Genomic DNA, 18,719 nt, shown 5'->3' with positions numbered 1-18,719 from the left:
TATATTATTATGTAATATAACGCAGCATATGACGAGCCGACCAACACCGCGCGTAATGATGCAGGCTTTCCCTGGGGGCACTGAACAGCCAATAGCCGCAACTTGCTGACTTAATTATGACTTGCCACATAGGTAATATAAGTGGTTCTGAATACAGTTTATAAATAAGAAATAATAAAAATTCACCGCATTCATTTATAAAACCAAAATTTCCTAAGAGGTCTAAGTGACCCAAAAGAAGCAAGGGAAGATGCATGGTGCACAGTGTTCGCGGTAATTCATAAACTCATCACGCCCCTAACCATTTGTAAGTTGAATAGCTTAAATTTTTCTCAAAATTAATTCAAGAAGCAGCTTTTGGATAAAAAATGGAAAGAATGATCATGCAGTCTTCAAAATATAAAATAAAGGGAAACAAAAGCAATTTCCAGCTGACCAACGACTTATAGTGTTTCCAGGGGCAGAGTGGACGTCTTCACTGATATTTCACTATGCGCTTATAATAGAATTGCTTCATCAGTGTGAATTACACAAGTAAACATTTGCTGCATGTAATTATTTTCAAGATGTTCCCACTTTCACAATTTGAAAAAATGAGTAGCGAGTTGGTTTTCTATGAATCTTTTGTTGTATAATACTAATTGTACCACTGCACTAATAGCACCCAATGCAAGCTTTTCAGGAAGCACCTAACTAAACAGATAGTTTTAAACTTTTAAGTATTCGTTTTAAAACATTTCCAGTAAATTATATTCTTATTTCCAGTTCTATGAAACATTAATATTCTAAAATTCTTTTAAACTTCAAGTTGATTACTTATTTCTTCCCCATTGTTTTACTTCTTAAATGCCTAAAATAGTTCAATTTCAATTAAATAAAAATGAAATTTTTGCTCCAAAATTCTAAAAAAATTGGCATTTTTTTAAACTTCACAAGTTTGAACTCCCCACACTTCCTGGGCGAATATACTCCATACTCCCCGGGCACATATCATGACCCCCCAAAACTTGATCCTGAATCCGCCCTTGGTCGATTGGGTTGAGAAATGCTCTCTAAACATTGGCCAAAGGTTTTAAAGGGAAGGGATAAGACACAAAAATCCCTTCCGGCCAAGGGGAAAGAGAGCACCTCTTTTGGGCAAACTTTTAACGAACTCGCGTATCTTTTGTTCCTGTTTAAACAAATTTTGGACGAAATATCGAGCAATCTCCTCCCATGGGAAAAAAATCTGCTACAAGGGAGTGTGGTTCGTCTCGATAGGGTGTCAGAGGGGAGAACATGGCGGCCGGAAAACAAAACACTTACTAGAGCGAGCCTTCCCTCCTCACCCCCTCCCGCTTCCCTCACTCAATACCTCCTACTCGTGCAGCGCGGGGTGCTTTTGTTTTTTCCAAAAGTTCTCCTTCCGCTGGAGAGGGAACAGGGGGGTCATGTTTTCAGGGGCTCTTTTGTACTCCGCCACTTCCCTTTGCCCGCCAATTAAAAAAAGGGCCCCCAACTGCATCGGAAAACATGCGAGATTATGATATAGGAGGTGGTAAGAGAGATGAGGGGCTGTCGTGTCCCAACCACCCCTTACATTTCCCCCCCCTGTTCCCACTCCTCATTCTGCAAGCTCTCACCTCTCAACCACGAATCCTTTTGAAGAGAATCTCAACCGTCCCAGCTTCCGTCTCACTTATACCCCTACCAACAAAGACCCCTTCAATTATCACCCTCTGAAAATTAGTGCCTACCTTACGAGATCCCCAAATGTCTGCTTTAGTATGCTACATAGCCTTATTGCAGGTTCAAATTTTACTCTAATCATAAGTGCGAAAATTCTACGGAGGAAAAATTATTTTCCTTGACCGGGAACCCAAATCCACCTAAGTATATTACTTGAACTACCGAGGCATCTTCTTCCTCAGAGGAGGAAATTTGGGATAATCTGGGGACTGAATCCCAGCAAAGGCAAATGATTATTGGCCTGTGGAATTTTCGCACTCTCTGCAAAATTGAGTGAGAAAACGGAAAGAAAAAAAGAGCTAATTTTGTAGTGTTTGAAGTGATGGAAAGGCATGTCTGCAATAACACATGTATTTGGTAAGTTTAAATCAAATAAAGAGCATAAGTTCAATTTATATATCGTTTCAGAACTCACCGAAAAAATTCGATTGAAATTTAATAATACCAAATTTTCATGTCGTCACGAACATTACATATGCCATTGTAATACTTTTTCCAGAACTATTTTCTCCTTTACCGCAAACGTTAGTTGGTTTAATGAGCTGGGGGTATCTCTTTGGTTCTACTTTGTTAACTTGATGTTTAACCTACGCTAAGTGATGATACGCTACCGCATCATCTCGCATGATGGGCAAAATGAGCAAAAACTAAAAATAGAAGATAATGGGCAAATTCAACTTGAAAAAGATTTTTATATCTCTAGTTTTGCTATTTACAATTATTTCGAGCTTATTTTTGAACAATTCTGCATATAACTTTCAGACAGAGGAGAAAGGCACACGGTGAAATTATGATTAGTAACCCATCCAACGATCACCCGGGCCCAGCTTCATTCAGGTTCAATATTCGCTCACATTCGATTCTTACACCTGTCGGTCTATTTTCCATGCCATGCTCAATGGAGTTCCAATGAAATCCTGGCAAAATAGTTGTTTTGTCTTTGTACCGTAGAGCAAAGAGTTACGGGTTCATACAGCTTCTCGGCTGTACCCCAGAGCTCACCCTCTGAAATGCAGCAGCAACCTCTTACGCTCTCCCCACTGCGACCAACGCAGGTTGTCGACTCAACCCCTGCCACACACAATCGCTACTCGGGGCGGTGCTCCTTACGATCCCCCACCTTTTCGCCAAATTTCCCATGCGTCTCAACTCTCACCACCCTCCTCTCAACGCCCTCAACGGGGCTCGAATGATAATAAGTCGCTCGCCGCTCCGTCCCCATCCACGCCCACTTGCCTTCTCCCTCCCCTGCTAAGGTCTCAATGCACAGATTTCGACAATCAGGGCGCCACTAATTAAGCAACTCCGAAGGAGCAAGATAATGAACCTTTGGGAGATTGAAACAGAGCCCATCTCCCTGCGCAACCACTCTATGAGGACCCCTCGCCCCCCCCCCCCCTCATTGGATGCCGGGAACGTGTGAAAGGTGCTGGTGGTCCCAGGCGAGAGAGCAAGGCAAAGGGTGGAGATTTTGCTCTGGGGTTATGTTCAGGTCGAAAGAGGAAAGGAAGAGGCGTCGGTTTGAGGAGTTTGTGTGTGCAGGTGGAGGAGGGAGAATGGGGTTGGTCCGGGGCCCGAGGAGGCAGCGGCGAAGAATAGGTTCCTTCGCCCGGGGCAGGTGCCAAACATATTGCAATTAACCAACATAATATATGATTTTTCATCGCATCGAATTTTCAACATTAAGACATACTAAGGTTTTTTGATTGGATAACTATTACCTCCATACATACCGCTATCTCGATTTTCTATTAAATTCTGTTTCAATATCCTCTATTATTTTTAGTAAATACTCAACACACTATTGATATTCAAGATTTAAATTTTATTGTTAATGGTTTATTTCGCATACGAAATGTTTTAGTGCTATTAAAAATAAATATTTCGAGAAAAATTATTTTTCTCTATATAGCAAATGAAGAAAAAATTGATGGCAAAAACATTTATAAGCTGCCAATTTTTATAGATTTCTTTATTATTTCACACAACTAACTGATAATAAATTTTAAATCTTTACTTGTTTTTCCAAAAAAACCTATTTTTATCATTTATTTTCAATGGATAAAGTGAGGTTATATTCGAATATACGTATACAAAGGAGAATTTGTTGCCCCCAATAAGGTTTCAAAGGGGAATAACCATTTTGCCACCTTTCCCGCGCCCTACGCCGAGCCTCCTCCCATCCACATTTGGGCTGAGGTGAGCTGTATCAGGCAGGGGGTGGATTCTCCTTCAAAACCAGAAGGTATCACGAGACATCCCTGCCCTCAAAAACTCTATCTCCCACCGCCGCCCCGTCATTGGTGTACTACGTAGCTCAGTTTCGTCGGAACCAAAGGGCTGCGAGACACAGAGATACGGGGGGAGAGGGAATGAAAGCGTTCTTGGGGGTAAAGTGGGGGCATCCCCTCTCCTACAGGGGGAGGCACACGGAGTCAAAAGAGGAAGAGGGCGAGTGAGGGGGGGGGGAGCGGGTGAGGCGAAGAAAGAGGAAAAGGGACACATGCCGCGCGTATACACTGTGGCGGTGTGGAAAGTCCTTTGGTGGAAACCGAGCGAGTGTTGTCAGGAAGGAAGACTTTTAATCTGAACTTGGCTCATTAAGACCGAAGGAGGGGGGGGGAGAAAAATAGATTGGGGTGGCTCTTTCAAGGGTGGCAGCAGCGTCGAGGGCGCACGCATGCAAAGACTAAGTGGCGCACAAATTCGCGCTTTTGTGATACACAACCCTGTCATCTTGCTGTCACCTCCCTTTCCCTGAAGCGATATAACACACTCCGTTCGCAACACTTCTTTCACCTTCACTCCACTTTTATCTCGCTTCCTTCCTCATCTTGACCTTTGATGATTTGAAAGAGCCGATTTGATGGATTGGATGGATGGAAGAAAATGTTGAAAGGGGTGAAAATATATGTATCTCTCTTAGAAAATGGGTTTGACTCGGTTGCTGATGCCAAGTTACTGATACCTCAGTATTATTATTCTGTTTAGTTAATCTGGGCATTCATTCAAGTCTTTAGCCAAGATATCTTATTGCGGGCTAGTTATGATAGTATGTGATAATACTCGATAATGATAGCCTCTAAAGGACTTGGCACTGCTATGTCGCGGTAAGCTAGAAAACGATTCAGGTTTAAAGCATAAGAATTTTAAAGAGATGAGCACCATAAAAATCCACATCAATGACTTACTTTTATTGAAAAATATGCTAAATTAGCGCTTTTCATTAAGGAAATTCGTTCGATTTCAAGTGCTTTTGTGATTAGTGATCACCTAAATCCCTACAGAAATGTAAATCCGAGAGGGAAAGTTCATAAAACGTTAAATACTCACGTTTTGGGTATGGAACTACTCGCAAATTCCTTTGAAATTTATCATTTATCCTATTTACACGAACGGACAAAGTGCACGGAGTATAGAAAGCTATGAGTAATCAGGATTGTTTTTTTTTTAACGTGTGAGTAACCTGTTGAAAACTACTTTTGGCCTACGTACATTTATTGTGTAATCTATGTACTTACCGCCTATACTTTTAATTTATAAGTAAGAAATTATTAATCGATAAAAACCTTACTCAAAATGATGCAATAAGATATATGCATCCCCATTTTGGGTAGTTATGCAAATTGCAGGTAAAAAATATAAATCTTCATAAGTATATACACCGAACATTCAGTGGGTACTAAGGTGTACATTAAGAGGTAGGTGTGTGTTGCGAGTATTGAGAGTATATGTGGTGAGGATTTGGGGAATCAATGTTGTCGGTTCGGTAAGCGTAGCAAAGGAAGACTTTTCGGAGGGTGGAAGGAAGAGGGCGTGTTGGGTGTAGGGTGCGTAGGGAACGGATGGAGAAGTTTTGCGAGCAAAGAAGAGTGGGATTCGGCCTGCATGCGGATGAAAGGGACACACACAACGAGCCAAGTTTTAATTGGCACATTCCGATCAAAATTGTCTCCTCCACACACGCAATCTTGGGCCAACAGTGGGTATAGACCGCAGCGGCGGCAAGCTATACGGAAAATATTTTTTTCATTATCCCCACAAAGTTGGCTCCTCATGTGTTCACTCTACCCCTCTCCTCCTTCAAAATTATTTATCCCCCTCTTCCCGAGCGCGAAATGTCGTAAACCGCCCGTGTGTGTTTATGTGTCTCTACGCTCGGGGCTCACTTAGCCATTTGCGTGCACCCGAGACGGCTCAGAGATCTCGGTCGGTGGCTGCCCGTGTCGCTAGGACGCGAGCAGTAAAAGGAGAAGGTGGCATTTTGCATCCCCTGAAGTTCATTACTTTGTTCATTAGCGGCGAGGAAGACTTTGGTTTGGTCTCGCCGACTTCGCATTTTGAATTAAAGTAAGACCTTGCTGTGGCCGTGGTGCGATCGAGAACCTTTAATGAAAGAACACCAACGAACTTTATCCTACGCCTTTGCAGTGAAGAACTCAGATATCATATTTTAAGATCACTTAATTATCTTATTTAAGGTATTTTAATCACGTGGCAAAAGTAAAAAGGCAATTTACTGTGAATGCTCTTTTCAAAGCGGGGACACTTCAAAGCAGCCATCGTTTAGCAAAGGACACCAATAGATCACAATTATAATTAAATGATGTGACCAATTCGCTTATTGAGATCACACGAGTACCTTGAAAACACAGTAAGATAAATGTGAAATAAAGGTTCCCTTTTCGTTCGATAAGCTTGGACCATAATGTTGTACATGTTCAGTAAACAAAAATTTAGACACGTTTCATACACTCATAAAACTGAGGAAACATATTTCATATCGAGAGAGTTTTATACTCACAATGTTAACCAGTAGCTGATTCATAAGGGAAAGTGATAAATTTCCCCGACATCTGAGAAATAACATTTTACTTAAGCAACTATTTCAACACCTCAATCTCACAGCAGTAAACTTCTGTGGCTATTTATTATCCTTTAGTCAATGTGCTAAAATATTAGGTTTTTAAATGAGATTCATTACTTAGTGATTATTGGGCGACGTCAGAGAAAGTGGAGTAAAAAGACAAGATACTACAGTTACAATAATTTACCAACAGACAAGAAAGCAACATTTTTACAGTTTTCCCCAGCAACAAGGGATGTAAAATATTCTCAGTAATTGTACTTATGAATAATTATATTCTGTTAATTGGTGCTTTTTATGAGAAATCTGGGTAGCTTAAATTAACAAAATTAAAGGAAATTAAAGAATCTTGGGGAAAAATTGATTTTTTGCTCCTCCACCAAATCAAATGACCTGATCACAAAGGAATATCAATAAAAACGTAAATTAACTGGAGGAAATTAACTTAAATAACTGTCAAAGATATTGAGGGGCAGCATAAAATTGTGTTAATAAATGAACAGCTCCTGTTTTTCATTAATGCTACAGTTAAAAAAAATATGTGGAACTGTATGGCTGAAGGCAATGAATGATTTTTTTCTTATTTTCAACCTACCCTCTATACAAAAAATCACAAGAAAATTTAAAATCGTCTTTACTATCTAGAATTTTTTTCTAATGGCCACCGGAGGTACCGTTTTAGGCAAAATCATGTAAACCCTTCGCTCATAATATATGCGCGGTGTTTTATTCCTCCAGAGGAATAATACCAAGGAAAAAGAAACGGTGGAAGTTTTTCATTTTCGTTGAGCATACACGAATCTACACTCCTTCAAGTAACACAGTATTCCCGTATCCAGCAAAAACTTACAAAGCCTCGATCTACAAAGAGGCGTATCTCTAAATATGTTTGTATATTTTACGAAAATGTTTTGTCAGCTGTGAGTCTGAAAACGAGCGCTTGGTGGAAAATAAGATGAAAAAATCAGCTTAACCACTCAAGCGCTAAAAATTTCTTAAGCACCATGCATTAAAGGCCGTAGTCATTTTCACTGAACCTAATGGGATGTATTCAAAATTTCTGGGTGTTTATCCGGTTTCAGCGCACCAGGCTTCTATAAACAAACTCTGTATAGTCTCATTCGCTTCGTTCTCTCCCTTTTTAAAAGCCAATGGGAGCGTGAAATATTAAGAAGCACCCTTAGCATTGCCAATAAATATTCATTACAACTTGTAATTTTAAGAAATTATTTCCCAAAAGTTGGGTAAAGACGCTGCTTTGTTCCCAAGGATGTAATAAACACAAGAACTTAATGTTATTTGACTCAATTCCCCTCTCACTGACGAGCCATGTTTACCATGCTTAGATTATTCTGACTGAAGAAACAATTTAGAGAGGCCTTAGTTTTGGCACAAACAGGGTAGTGTAATCGGAGTGATTTTTCCCTCCAATGTGCGTGGAACACGGAAAGTAATTGATATTTTAAACACCTTTATCAGGGCATAATTGAATCTACCAAACTCTCTTCATATATAAATTGATGAGATGCACGAAAATAAATGAATGGGAACTCTAAAATAGAAATGATTAGGCCAAACTCGATGTTGACATTTGAAGAAGCGAGAAGATGAAGAGAGACTTCGTGAAATAAAATACACGGAAAGTATTCCAGATATTAAGAAATTTATTAGGTGATTTTGAAGTCCTATGTTATTTTCATGTTAATTTTAGCTTCTGTTTTACCAACAGGGTGGTTTCCGATATTTTTTCTTATTGCCTAAATCGAAAGATTATTATTTCTGGAGTACGTATTTCACGCTTTTCGATTTTTAAATTACGGTATCTACTTTTAGCGATTAAATGAAAAGGGAAAAGTTTCAAGCGCGCGAAAAAGTATGAATACTGGGAAAAGCCCGTGTAACGTCATTCTGGATCCGCCTGCCGCCTTGTGCGGTCACCTTGGTGCGAGGCTATTAGCGCCACTACGATGCAGGCTGCTAGCAGGTAGCAGGGTCCCCAGCTAGCAGGTAGTACTTGGCTTAAATAATGATTATTAATACCCTATCAAACGAAGGAAACTTTCCGATCATAGGCAATTTTAATAAGTGAATATTAAGAGATGTTTCCCTGAGCTCTGTGCCAAATGCATACATTGGTAATCTCAGACGATGTAAAACTCCTATCTACTCGTATAGCATCTAGGATCCTGTGACGCCACGTGGAGTGGCATCGCATGAGCACCAATCTGACCTATTTCAAATGAGGTAAAAATTGACTATTAACATTCGTCTAAACTGGGATTTCTAAATCCAAGTAATTTGTATGCTATGGCTAACGAATCGCAATCAATGCCTTTCGTTTTCTTTGATGAAGGACACCACCCTATTGTTAAGATTAGGCCATCGAATCATGGGTGGAACAACTGATCCGTAATGTAATTTTTATTGGCTATAAAATATTCTAAGAGCGAGCGCACGCTACTTCATTTCTTATGACGATACGCATGTCATGAAATAGCTTTCCTATGAATGAACGAGATACTTATGCGGGCCCACCGACTTTTCAGCTGAATATCATTCGCAATTTTTCACGAAGAATTATCTTTGTACTACAAGTTCACATTTTAATGACAAAATATAAATACTTGATAGTTCCCTCAAGATTTGGTTAGCAAATGAATAAAATTGCCATTAAAAAGCATGGTATTTAGCAGAAATTACGTGAAAAACTGAATTTAAGGGCTAAAATACATAGAAAAACCAAACATGGTTGAATATTGTGTGAGTCTAAATGTTTTGGTAATCCATCATTGGAAAAGGAATTTACTCAATATTTCTTTCCTTTATTAATTCCAAACATGGTTCCTACAGATGACAAGCTAACAAGAAGATGACTTATGGTTATAGTGGACATCATTGTAACCGCAATACATCACTCCAATAACGACAGCACCTGTCGAAACCATAGTCGGGATTAATAAATTGTGTAAATGCGTACACAGAAGTTTCTTTCCCCAATAATTGACGGTTAAAAATAATAAAAACAAACAGAGTTCATGTGTCCAACTTGCGAAATCGGCAAATTAATTGTTCAAATAAATTATAGCAATGATTATGAACCCAAATTTAGAGTTACTTACATTTCAATTTTTTAAATAGAACTGAATCCTCTTCATGTTTTGATACGTCCTTGGCAGTCAAGTAAACCAAACAAATTAACCAAATTAATTATACACTAAATAATAAGCCCAGAAGACAAATTTTGACATCGTGTCTCATTTGTATTATCAATAAAATGAAAAGAAGCAATAGTTATTGATATCATGGACGGTTTTCCAAAGAGGAAACTTCATCTGGATATAAAATGTATATGACATGTGGAATTTGAATCGCTTAATAAAGAAGTAAAGTCAATCATTAACGACATTGTATTATATTACTGCACCATTTGTTTACCTGTATTTACCGATAAATATTATTTAGATAAAACTATGTAATCGATCTAAATACTCCCAAAATAATTCATAGCTATCTTCAATATCGAACTTTATTTACAATTGCAGGCTACATCTAACTAAAGCCCGTCAGTTCTCCTATTATTAATATCTTGTTATATGCCGGTCAATCGTTTCCGGAATGGACCAAAATCATGTTTCATCGCCTTAAGTCTATGAACCTGTTATAACAAATTTACACATAAAATACAAAAAAATCACAAAGTAAAAAGTAGACCAAATATTTATCTAATTCAGCGAAATAAGTGGGCTCGTAACAGAGCAATTGAAAAAAGCCATTTTTAATAAATTGTTAAAAGAAATTTCACCCATCATTTTAAATGTAATGCAGTCCTCACCAAAAATTATAGGGACCAATCAAAATTCAAATTGTTTCCCGTTAACTCTGGTTCAAACTTTCCAAAATACCTAAAAAATAGTACCATTGACCTTTGATAACTTAACGTTTCAGGCGCAAAAGTAGCACTAAGCAATCGATAAGCATTCCATTGCGAAATGCCGGAATTATCACGGGGACTGCTCATAATGAGTTCTCGGAGTGGGTCCCTCCCATGTAATATATTATTTCGGGCGCAGTAAGTCCCTTGTCAGAGACTATTCTGGGGGGTGGGGGTTAGGCACAATCAACGGACCCTGCAACCGACGTGGCCGAATCCGTGGGTTTCTCTCTCCCGCTCGGGCGAAAAGCCTTTCGAAAACGAGAAAGGGACTAAAAATAAGGGCTGTGGGATCCGAGGGGTGACCGGGTGATTACCGTGGGCCGCAGCACCAGCACCGCAGCTACTCTCTCGGCATTCCCGCCTCTCCCATCGTACCCACCACTGGGCTCCTTTCGCCCCTACCTTCACTTCACTCTCTTCCTCCTCCGCCCTCTCCAGATATATAAGTGAACCCGGCCACCAGCGCACGGCAGGCTGAATCGACGGGGGCAAATATTTACGCCTTTAAAACCGCCGGAGTGTGCGTAAAAAAAACACGCACACCCACAGAGAGAGAAGTTAGTGGTTTCAGGAAGGGCGTGGAGGAAAAAAAACAGTATGTTCGTGCTTTTTTCTTAAAGATATTATTTTTTACTTACTTTAATGTCCCATTTTATTTTTCTTATTTTTTTATTTTTGGTCGTCTCCTAAAATCTGTTTTCCCCTTCGGTTTTGAGGCCAAATTTGGAATGAGTGGCATGGAAAGCAGAGGTGTTGCGCGAAGGCCGCGCCCACCTCATGTCGAGAGAACGCAAAAACCCATATGAAAATAGCTCAGGCCATCGTCTCAGGCTTAATGGTTCTAGCTACTGCTCGTGGTTAAAAAAATCCATAATATACATTTTGTTAGGACACAGGTTTTAGTGCCCAAATTCCATTAAAAAACATTTGTGATGTCCCATAAATGCTGACTTTTGGGTCTAATCTATAAAATATAGTGGATCAAAATTATTTTTCAATCATTACTTGTATGTATTGATGAATAAGATCTCCTTTAGTGGAATATACAAATTAAATTGCAAGCTCAAGCTCACAGAACTATTAGATAGACCTTACGATTACCCATTAATTTTTGAAAAAAGTTCTTCTTGCAGAAATATTTTGAGAAAAGTGCTTCTTGTAGAAAAAATCAATTTAATCAGGATTGAAAATCCATTTTCGCAATGAAATTTTCACCTATAACTTTCAAGGTATTACATTTTATTTGAAAGGAATACACAATGACTTCATATTTTTCTCAATTCAAAAAGAATACAAGCTCGTTATAATGTCAAATAACGAAGGAGAGAGAATGGTACATTTTATCTGCTAAATGTGACTAATAAATATATGTTACAATGCACCGTTGGATTTTTTCACGCAGCTACATCGCTGCATGGAAAACAATATGTGGCTCACCGGATCCCAGTGAAGTCTCGTCGGTTTTATAAAACATTTTCACCCCTTTTCTCTCCGAGAATGCATTTCGCTTTTTTCTCTCGCCTTTCCTCCATTCTTACGCCACCTCGTTCTCCCCAACTGTTTGCGTTTCCGGCCTCCTCTCAGTCCAATCTCGGTCGGACATTTCTAAGCTTCTCTCTTTTTCTGAGCCAATTTGTCCTCTCCTTCACTCTCACTCCCTCTCGCTTTCATTTCCGAAGCCCTTTCTGCCCTCACATCGCCACAAAGAAGGGAAGTGCGTATAAATCAAGCCACCATACGGATAATACCAATGCCAACCCGTATTGTTAGACACTTTCATTCACTGATGGTCATAACTTTGGGAAGAGATTCTCGTCAGAAGGAGTGGTTGGACATTTACACAGCCATTTCTAATGTTACCCGGATCTCAAAGTTACACGGCTTTGTATTGGAGCTGCTTTAAATCTTTCAGCTTTAACATTTGGGATGAAGGTTGCAGATGAAATCGTGAGCCAGCATAAAAGCTGTCAGTTTTAAATCTGAGGAGCCACTCCCTTAATGCTATAATAATTTAAAGATCAAATTGCGCCATTACTTTAAAAATGAAGCTACCCTAGTGATTAAATTATAAGCAAAAACGAAAAAGTTAATAATGATCTAGTTATTAGGGGTTGTTAACCTATGATAAGTCGTATTTCACTCAATGAGCCTAGATTTCCTTGAGAAGAGATTTTTTCGATGACGTCGATTTATTCATCCCAATGCACTTAAATAAGGAGTTAAAATAATTAGAACTCATTTGTTGCTTTTCGTTCCGCTCACTCTTGGAATGTTTACAATTGTACACAATTATGTTTACCGATTGTGAGTTTCTTATGGTCATTTCCGGATTCAGCTGTGGAAAATAAAATAGCTTGCGCTTAATTTGATATATAGATAAAAAATAATCGTTATCATCGATGGTATTTGAAATTTGACGTGTCTTTTTGTGACTATTCTCGTAAAGTCATGTCTTATATTTGCGCACAGGAATACATCTTCTCCTCAGAATACAGTGGAACTTGGTTAGTACGTTCCTCCTTAGTACGTTTTCCTCCTTAGTACGGCGATTTCCCTCGGTCCCGGTACCATCCGAACAAAATACAGGTAAAAGAATTTGGTTAGTACGTTTGAAAAAATTGCGCTTTCCTGGTTAGTACGCTCAATTGCTTGCCGTGACGCAACCCGCAACTCGTTCTCTAGTGTCTTCTTAAGGGTCGCAAACGTCTGAATTCATGATTTAATTTATTATTATTAGCCATTAACATTCTTACATTCATTCCACATCTCTGTCTTCTACCGTAATTTATCCAAATGCATTTCTGAATTCTTGTGACGTGCTGAATAATAAAATGCGGCCATTTTTCGGGAATGTCTGACTATGAAAAACTACAGCCAATAAGAAGCCCCAATTTTCCCCACCCCGAGCTCCTCACCTTCTGTTGCCTTCGGAGCGCTTGGGCTTGCCCACTGCTGCGCACAAAGTTCGTGAGTGGGCAATTGTTGCTATTGCACGAGTTATCATGATGAAGAAATGAGTCTTAACGGTATCAGACAATTCCCACATTATCTAAAGCAGTACTGCTCCATAAACTCGACGTCGTGCGTATTTACTTGACTACTGTTGCGGGAGCAGACGATCCTCTGGATCTCCACGCGAAGCTTAGCTTAAAAATACTTGATCTCGGAACGAAAGCAGACGACATTGGACAAATTTTGAAAGTAAATTTCAACTGTTTAATATAAAATTTTCTTGTAATTACGTCGTAATATAATAATCTTGCGTGTCATCAGTCGATATATCGATCGATTTCACAATCGAAATGGTATCATTCCAGAAGCGAATGTCTACGGCTGTTGCCGTAATTTGAAAGTCAATATAATTTTGCCCAATTTTTATGATGTTTAAAAAACCAGTTGACTTACTCCGCGTTGTTGTTATATTCTCCGAGTACGCTGTGAGAAAGAAAAATGACTTGTTTTCGCTTGTCTGAGCTTCACTCGTCCTCGTTCTGTTAATATATATAGGATTAATCACGGGAGATAGACGCCGTAATCATGAAATCGTCTCCGGGATGTCCATGAAAAATTGCGATTTTTATTCACATGGTATAGTTTTTCATGGTAGCGCTCATTTTCTTGATTTTAAATGTGAAAAGAGTTCAGGAAGGCGATCCTATGAGAACTACCGATAGTAATTGTAATTATGACGACTTTTTCACTGATTGCAATATCCCCGACTGCTATTATTTACTTTACTCGTTAGTACGTTTTCCTGGTTAGTACGTTGATTTTTCGTGGTCCCTTCAGAAACGTACTAACCAAGTTCCACTGTATTCAAATACTGCCGTAGAGCTTAGTTTCTTAACCCATACACAGAAATTCCTCCAAAAAAATCTATTTGGCTTCCGACCACCACCGTTGTTCTACGCTACGGTGCTACAGGATAAAAATCTGATTTATGGGTCGTAAGTGCCGGGAGCGTCCGGGGCGAGAGCAAACACCTTTCTCTTTCGCCACTCCTGCGCACCTCCACCTACGATTCATGCGATACCGACACCGAAGCAAGCACTCACGTACTCTTAAAAAATAACATCCTTAGCGTATGAAAAACATTTTACCAATCCCTCGGCGAAGCTATCTTCCATTTTATGCGTCGCTTTCCCCATTTCCACGTACAACACCTCACGCCCCTAGACTACATCGTTTTCCCTGACTTTCCTTCTACCTCCTGACTTTATGCCCCTGGACTTATATGAAGAGCTTTAGCAACCACTCTCAGTGTCATCAAAGCTGTCTTCCGTATTTTACGTCTGTCATTGAGAATAAATCACATGAAAGTACCGAGGATACTTGTGCATGGCAGATCTTTGAACGGTAACATACATTAAGAGCACATGAGCATATTTTTGCAGCAGTGAAAAGCATATTTCAGATTAAGGTAACTTTATTGCAAGGCAAGAAACAAGTGTGAGAAGATGGCACTTTTGAGCACCGAGTGTTTGCCATCCAAAAATCAAATTATCAAACCTAAACGTGCTATTCTTTCGAAAGTTTCCCTTTACACACACAATTGGTTCCGTTAATTTAATCATGTGAACGGGGAAGAATCCTTAGGGATTGCATATTTTTAACTTCGATGAACTAGTCTCGATTTAAGAAAAAAGTTAAACAAGATACATAGTATTAAAGATGATTATGTATAACCGTATAATTATGATTTCTATAGATAAAAATATCCATTATTAACTAAGTATATGGCTGACCTTTATAAGTGCTGAAGGTAAATTAGAATCATAAGCTCGTTTAATATAACTCTATTAATTGAAAATACTAAGAATAATAATAGTAAACTAATAATATACTATCAAAATAAAATACTAACAGTTGTAAGTATTTTAATACTGTTGAGGCTAATTATTTTTCATGGATATAGTTTGAAGAGATTATATACCATATCTGAAATATGTTTCATGCACACCAAATTTGAACATCGTATTGCAAAAATATTCAAGCACACAAAATACCACAACATGTGGCAAATGTTTTGCTACGTTCTTTAAGGCAAAAATTTACACTTTTGTCTAGCAAGTTCAATGATATTCAAGTAATCAGTAGACGGCTAGATATTCACATAATACTTGTTTGAAGCACTAAAAATTAACTCCTATACCGAACAAATATAAAAAATCAGCGATAAAAACGTTGATTTAAAAAAAAACTAAATTGAATAACCGTGGATAATGCTCTTACCTGATACAATTCTCGTCCCCACGTTCTCCCACGATGAGTCGTTGGGGTATAGAGCGGCCGGGCCTAGGGCAGCGAATCTGTTGTCACTAAGGTCAATGGAGAGATGTGGCACGGCAGCAGCCAGCCCCGCCAGCAGGCCCGGTGGCAGTGACGACACGCTAGTGCCCCTCAGCGCGAACGCAAGCTCTAGATTTCCCTCCTCCGTGACCGCGTCAAGAGCCTCGGGAGCAACGGACTTTAACTCCTCTCCAGTAACTTCCAACTCTCGGAGTTTGGGCGAGAAGGCTCGCAGCAACTGGTCCGCCAAGAGCGGCTCCAACACATGAACTGAAAGCCTTCGTATCGACGGTGCGCCGGACAGCACGCTCCCCAGGCGGAAGCGATACTTTTCTATCCGCGGAAAAGTCTGTACCTTGACGGTGGAAAGCCGCCACAGCATGGAGTAAGAATCCGAGTCGAACCTCTCCATTTTCGCCAGTCCTTGCATATGTAAACTCTGAAGTCGAGGCAAAGGGGACAATGAATCTTTAGTGATCACTCTTATTGGGTTTTCAGTCACGTCTAATGCCCTGAGTCGAGGAAGCTTGGGCCAGGCTGGTGAGGGAAGCCCCGTAAACTTGTTCCTGGTGAGCGTCAGTATACGAAGCCTGGGTAATCCCTCGGCGGATGAGGTTGAAACGTCTTCGAGGGTATTGTCCGACAGGTCGAGGTTGAGCAGAGCGGGGAGGCGCAAGGAGGGAGCTGAACCTGAGAGACCACATCCCGCTAAAGACAAGGTTCTAAGCGTTGGAAGGTAGTGGAAGAGCTCCTTGAAGTTCGCCCTCAGAGGGTTAGAGGAAAGGTCCAGCCTGAGCAAGGCTCCGAGAGCGGCAAAAGCATTGTCCGGGAGGATTGTCAGCCGGTTGGCCGCCAGACCCAAGGAAAGCAAGTGCGGAGTCTGTGATAGCATAGTTCCATCCAAGTGTTCGAGCCTGTTACGAGAGACGTCCAAGTGACGAAGACTACGACCAACCTCACCCAAAGCACCGATGGGAAGGGTCACGAATTCGTTCCCTGAGAGGTCCAGCCTCTCCAGAGGCGCTCCTTGGAAAGCATCCCTTGGCAAGGATCGGATATGGTTATGCGATAGATCTAAGATGCGTAGAAAGGGTAACCGGGCAAACTGTTCAAGCGCCAATGCCTCCAAATGGTTATGGCTCAGATCAAGGGTTTGAAGTTCGGCTAAGCCTTCAAAAGCGCCCCTCTTGATCGTTGCCAATCCATTATGTTGTAGCGTCAGCACCTGCAATCTAGTAAGCTCGCCAAATGCTCCGGTGTCCAGCCGTGCAATGCGGTTGAAAGCTAAATGCAAGCGTCGCAATGATGCGGATAGAGGCTGGAGGAAGTCGATAGGAACCTCGGACAAGCGGTTATGGGACGCATCCACTGATTTCACATTCAGCACTCCTGCAGTGTTTCCTGGGTGTAAGGCTGAGATCCTATTCTGCGATATGTTCAAAGCGAGGGGAACAATAGGACCAGTAACATTGTAGAATGCACCCAAGGAGAGTTCCCTAAGGTCATTCCTCTGGGCGTCCAACCTAACCAGGGAAGGTAAGTGAGAAAACGTCCTTGGTGGGAAGGAGGTTAGCCTATTGTCTGATATGAAGAGCGTCAGGAGGGAGGGAAGGTTACGAAAGGTGCCAGCCGCCACATTCCGGAGCCCGTTTCCAGAAAGAACCACAGTTTGAAGTTCTGGGAGACCGGAGAAAGTGTCCTCCTCCAGGGAAACGAGACGATTTCTGGAGAGACGGATGTCACTTAGCTTCCTGTGAACGGCTCCATCGAAGAGCCGCGGTGGCAAGGACCTGAACCTGTTGCCGTCCAAGTTGAGGTACTTGAGCTTGGTGAAAGGATATAGCGCGGTGGGTAAGACGGTTCTGAACTCGTTGCCGTCGAGTGCGAGCCAGAGGAGGGAGGCGAGGGGGCGGAGAGCCTCGGCCGGGAAGTCATCCCTTCTCAAGCCGGAACTTATCTCTAGGGACTCCAGCGACGCAGATGCATCCACAAAAGCCTCAGGGTCCAAGGTGACTATGCGGTTGAATGATAAGGATAGCTCTCTGAGCCTGGGGGCGCCTCTAAATGCGTTCGGACCTAGTCTGGTGATGTGATTGGAACGCAGAAGCAACGTGTCCAGCGATGCACCCCACTTTGCGAAGTCCGCTTCGCTCACGTCCGATATCCTGTTGTACCCGAGATTCAGGTGCGACATTCGCCGGCATTCTGCCAGGGCAGCGCGCGGAACGTTCTCCAACCGATTAGCGGAAAGGGAAAGCGCCCTGATGGCGTGAGCAAAAGCAGAGAACGCGTCCGCGGGGACTTCCCTTATCCTGTTCCCGGGGAGGTAAAGGTATTTCAGACGACGAAGGTGTCCGAGTGCTTTTGGGATTTCGGTGAGGCGGTTTCCTTCGAGGTCCAAGAACTCGAGCGTGTGGCCGAGACCGAGGAAGGCTCTTTCGTCCAAGGATTCGAGGCGATTCAAGGAGAGGTAGATCCGACCCGCGTTCGTCCCCCTGAAAGCTTGTGCAGGAATCGTCCGAAGATGGTTACCGTCCAGGTTGAGGTCTCTCACGGCGACTGACCCGTTGAAAATTGGGGATGGTAGAGTAAGCAAGAAGTTTTCTCCGAGATCAAGCTTTTCCAGACGATGCCTGAAAGAAAAATAAGAAAAGTGAGTAACATGAGGAGACTTGAAATTATATTTTAGGGTTGTTACTTGCAACCTCATGTGAATGAATTTCTCAATTATTTCGGGGATTTATTACGCTTTAACTTGTATTTGCTTTGTATTAGTATTATTGCTCGTTATACAAATGTAAATCTGCTATTTCTTAAAATTTACTTGATGAGGTTTACATAATATAGATCACCCTTCAAAGCATTACACGTCACAAATTACAAGAAATATGCAATATCTAT

At 41.0% G+C, this 18,719-nt stretch overlaps 1 protein-coding gene across 1 annotated transcript in view; it reads right to left on the bottom strand.

Annotated features, from left to right (window-relative positions):
• LOC124169028 (chaoptin-like) overlaps positions 1-18,719 on the bottom strand; it is a 398,137-nt gene that overhangs the window by 19,528 nt on the left and 359,890 nt on the right. Inside the window, exon 7 of the mRNA XM_046547495.1 lies at positions 15,762-18,451. Coding sequence (XP_046403451.1) covers positions 15,762-18,451 — 2,690 coding nt within the window. The remainder of the gene's footprint in view (positions 1-15,761; positions 18,452-18,719) is intronic.

Source organism: Ischnura elegans, chromosome 1 (genome assembly GCF_921293095.1).
Source record: "Ischnura elegans chromosome 1, ioIscEleg1.1, whole genome shotgun sequence".
Taxonomy (NCBI): domain Eukaryota; kingdom Metazoa; phylum Arthropoda; class Insecta; order Odonata; family Coenagrionidae; genus Ischnura; species Ischnura elegans.
Note: the sequence above shows the minus strand (reverse complement) of the source record. Positions and strands in the feature narration are given on the sequence as shown.